At 55.5% G+C, this 3,469-nt stretch overlaps 1 protein-coding gene across 1 annotated transcript; it reads right to left on the minus strand.

Moving 5' to 3' along the window:
• Positions 1-571: 571 nt before the first annotated feature.
• Positions 572-2,659, minus strand: LOC125535508. Its single transcript, XM_048698574.1, has one exon. The coding sequence runs from the start codon at positions 2,337-2,339 to the stop codon at positions 864-866; it is 1,476 nt and encodes a 491-aa protein (XP_048554531.1). The 5' UTR covers positions 2,340-2,659; the 3' UTR covers positions 572-863.
• Positions 2,660-3,469: the final 810 nt, after the last annotated feature.

Consider the following 3,469-nt stretch of genomic DNA (forward strand, 5'->3'; position numbering starts at 1 on the left):
GAAACATTCCCCACAAGCAAACGCACATGCGGCTCTTGTTTGGAGTAAAAACCAAAACCTGGAGATACGTGTGCAGTGCAGGAGAATAGATGCTTGGACGATTACAGAGAACACACGCATGTCTGCACCAGCATAGCAACTGAAAAATACTTGAACCTGATATATTGTGATCAGATCAGTGGACTTGATAAACTAACCGATTACTGCAATTGCAGTAGCCCATCTTGTAGCTAAACAGAGGTAATGCAGGCACGAGCAAATAGATATGCTTGGCTTGGAGAACAGAGCAACAGGACTGAAAACAGAAATTCAGGATCCGGGAAACTAGCTAGTTATAATGTGTTAAGAGTCATAGCAAAACAAAGGCGCCACAAAATCGACAACCCGGTTTTCAGTTTTGTTCCCCCATTCAGCATGCAGTAACTGGCAGACCTTAAAATTTCTGAAACAATTTGATTGCTACAGCAAAACAAATGTGATGAACAAAGTGCAGTAATACAAATAGAGCTGCAAGAACCACCTAACAAAATAACACAGGGGAAGTGAACATAGTTTCGGCAATTCACCAATCGAATGAATCTAAATTGATTTAATTCCTTTGCTCAATAACAGTAACAATAGCAATCCGCAGAATTTTACTGGGAATGCAGTTAAACGCTACCTTTCTTTTCCTCAAATCTTCTTTTAACTACAAGGTCTAACTAACTAACCAACAGAGAATAGACCAAATCCCTTAATCTCTATCTATCTTCACAATGAAACTAATATACTTTGGAAATCAAACATGTACTGGAAGTATGAAACCCTTTTGTCCTCTGTAGTCGAACCCTATCTGCAGCAACTCTGAATGTGTATGGCAGCAATCAAAACCACTGATGCACAAGAACGCCGCTCTCCCGGAGCGAGCTGAAGAGCTCCAGGCACTCCTCGTATGTGTTCTGATACTTGGGCGACCGCTCGCCAGGGCAGCACCTTTGCCACCGGTTGTAATGGCACTCGAGGAACACCTCGTCGACCAAGCAGATCGCGCCCGTGTCGAAGAGCCTCGGGATCAAGTCAAACTCAGTCCCCTCCACATCCATCTTCATCACCACGTAGTCCTGCTCCGATACCGTCTGCTTCAGCCACTCGGCGAAATCAAATGCCTGCACGCTGCGCACCTTGCCGGACATCTTCTTGCCGGCCGTGGGGCGGATGCGCCCCATGCCACGGCCACTGGCCTTAGCCTCATCCTCCTTCCCAGGGTCGCCATTGATCTCGAAGCTGAGCGTGTCATTCTTGACCCAGGCGGCATAGGGAAGCAATGTGACCCCCTTCCTTGTGGCGTAATCAGGGTGGAACGTCGGGTCGGCCTCGATGGCGAACACCTCGAAGGTGTGGTTCTGCTTGGGGTACTGCTTCCGGAACCAGCTGCCGATGCTGGATCCGTAGCTGCGCGAGCCGAGATCAACGTACACGTACCGGCGCTTGAAGCTGATGTCGGCGAGCTCTGGAAGGTACTTGATGTTCTGGATGTTTCGCTTCAGCGTCAGCCATGGCTTGAGAGGCTCTTCCAGGATCAGCGGCTCCGCGTGCGACAGGAGCTCCATCTTGTGATCCCCAATTGTGCAGTTGTTGGCTGAATTTTCAGTGGAGGTGGACGCCGTAGTAGGCTGAAGCTTCTGGAAGACCAGTTCACGGAGGGTGGACGCGTCGGGGCAGTTGATCTCGCGGGATCGGGCCAGCCGCAGCGACGGGAAGAGCGCCTGAAGCGAGCGGAGGCTGTAGGCGTCGGCGGCGCTGGAGGTGAGCACGACGAGGTGGCCCTCCGGCCTCAAGATCCGCGCGGCCTCGCCGGCGAGGTCGGCCGGGCGCTTGGACGAGTCGAGGGCGCGGCCTGCGAAGACGAAGTCGACGGAGGAGGGCTCGAACGGCAGGCGGCGGTCGTCCCCGGCGACGGCGAGCGGCGGGGAGCGCCTCCTGGCGACGGCGACGGCCCCGGCCACGCCGAGCTCCCGCAGCGCGAGCGCCTGCTGGGCCCCGCCGAGGCACACGGCGCGGGAGGACGGCGCGAGGAGGCCGTCGGCGAGGTGCCGCCCGAGGACCTCGGCGTGGAACTCCACCGCCTGGCGCCACCCGTGGCTGCGCCACGCCTCCGGCGACCCGGCGGCCGCCGCGGCCTGCGCGTGGGTCCTCCTCCCGACCGCCACGGTGGACGGCACGGCCGGGTCGGGCGCCCACCCGCCGCCCACGGTCACGAACGCCCCGTACAGCAGGCGCAGCGCGAGCGCGGCGACGCCGAGGAGCAGCGCGCGCGTCAGGAGCCCCTTCCCGTGCCACTTCTTCGCCGCCGGCTCCATGCGGACCTGAGCCACGTCGCGCTCACGAGTCTAGCGGCGGGGTCGGTCGGCCAGTCTGAGTCTGACGGCCTCGCGGGGAAGAATCAGTCCGGCGTGCGTGCGCGTGGGGGCTAACGGGCGCAGAAGCGGGCGGAGGTGTGGTGGGCGCGGGGGGGGGGGGGGCGGGGGGGCGGGGGGGGGGAGAGGGGGGGCGGGGGGGGTGGGTAATTGGGGACGGTGGGGTGCTCCATGGTTGGTTATTCGTGGTGCGCGGCCGCCGCTCCCATCGGAAATTCGGGGGCGAGCGGCGTCGGCGAAGGTGGGAGGAGGAAGGTATAGGAGTTGGATTGGGCGTGTCGCTTTTCTCGGCGGGTATGGTGGGCCCCGATTTGCGCCGCGGAGTTAGGGGGGCCGGGGTTGCCCGGAATTACGGTTGTGCCATTGTGTCACGAGGAGGACGAGCGGCGCTCGACCGGTCTCTCTCGGTGCTTCCAAAAATAAAATAAAGTGGAGTCGGTGGAAAATAAAGGTCCTCCAAAAGAAGTACTACTCCGTAGAAAATAAATGTGGGGTGAGTTTATGTGTATCTCTCTCATTTACTCATTTGTACTACTACTAGCAATGATCTGGTCCTTCACAAATTAAGTGCAAACAATTGCTAAGGTCATAAATAAATAAAAAGAACCAGCAAAAAACAATGAATACATCCCCGCAGAAAAAATGAATACTAATGTAAAAAAAATGAACTAAAGGGCATGCTCTTCCATTTGTACTGTCACAAATAATAGGAGTACATTCTTACATCATACCAGAATTACGATAAGAAAAAAGAAATAGAAAATGACTAAGACCACCGAAAGCCAAGGGAGCAAACATTAAGACCGATATGACAAACCAACCTGTAGATACATGGTTAGAAGGACAGTGGTATCTCAACCTAATGGCGGCGCTGGGAGTATTCCTGGAACTTCCTTGGAATACCCAAGAATTTCACGTCAAGAAAACTTACTACATATCATATGTATACGCTATACGGTGGAATCTGGAAATATGCCACGGCAGCTAGTACGCACATGACTAGACTCGGTGTCTGGTTACGCGCGCGAGTAGCAGCTCCAGCCTCCAATCGATCCCCTTCCCTAACCTAACTG

Source organism: Triticum urartu, chromosome 2, assembly GCF_003073215.2.
Source record: "Triticum urartu cultivar G1812 chromosome 2, Tu2.1, whole genome shotgun sequence".
NCBI lineage: Eukaryota > Viridiplantae > Streptophyta > Magnoliopsida > Poales > Poaceae > Triticum > Triticum urartu.

What these genes read in the sequence shown, in the direction of transcription:
- LOC125535508 (XM_048698574.1), bottom strand. Translation starts at nt 2,339, where the DNA reads ATGGAGCCGGCGGCGAAGAAGTGGCACGGGAAGGGGCTCCTGACGCGC.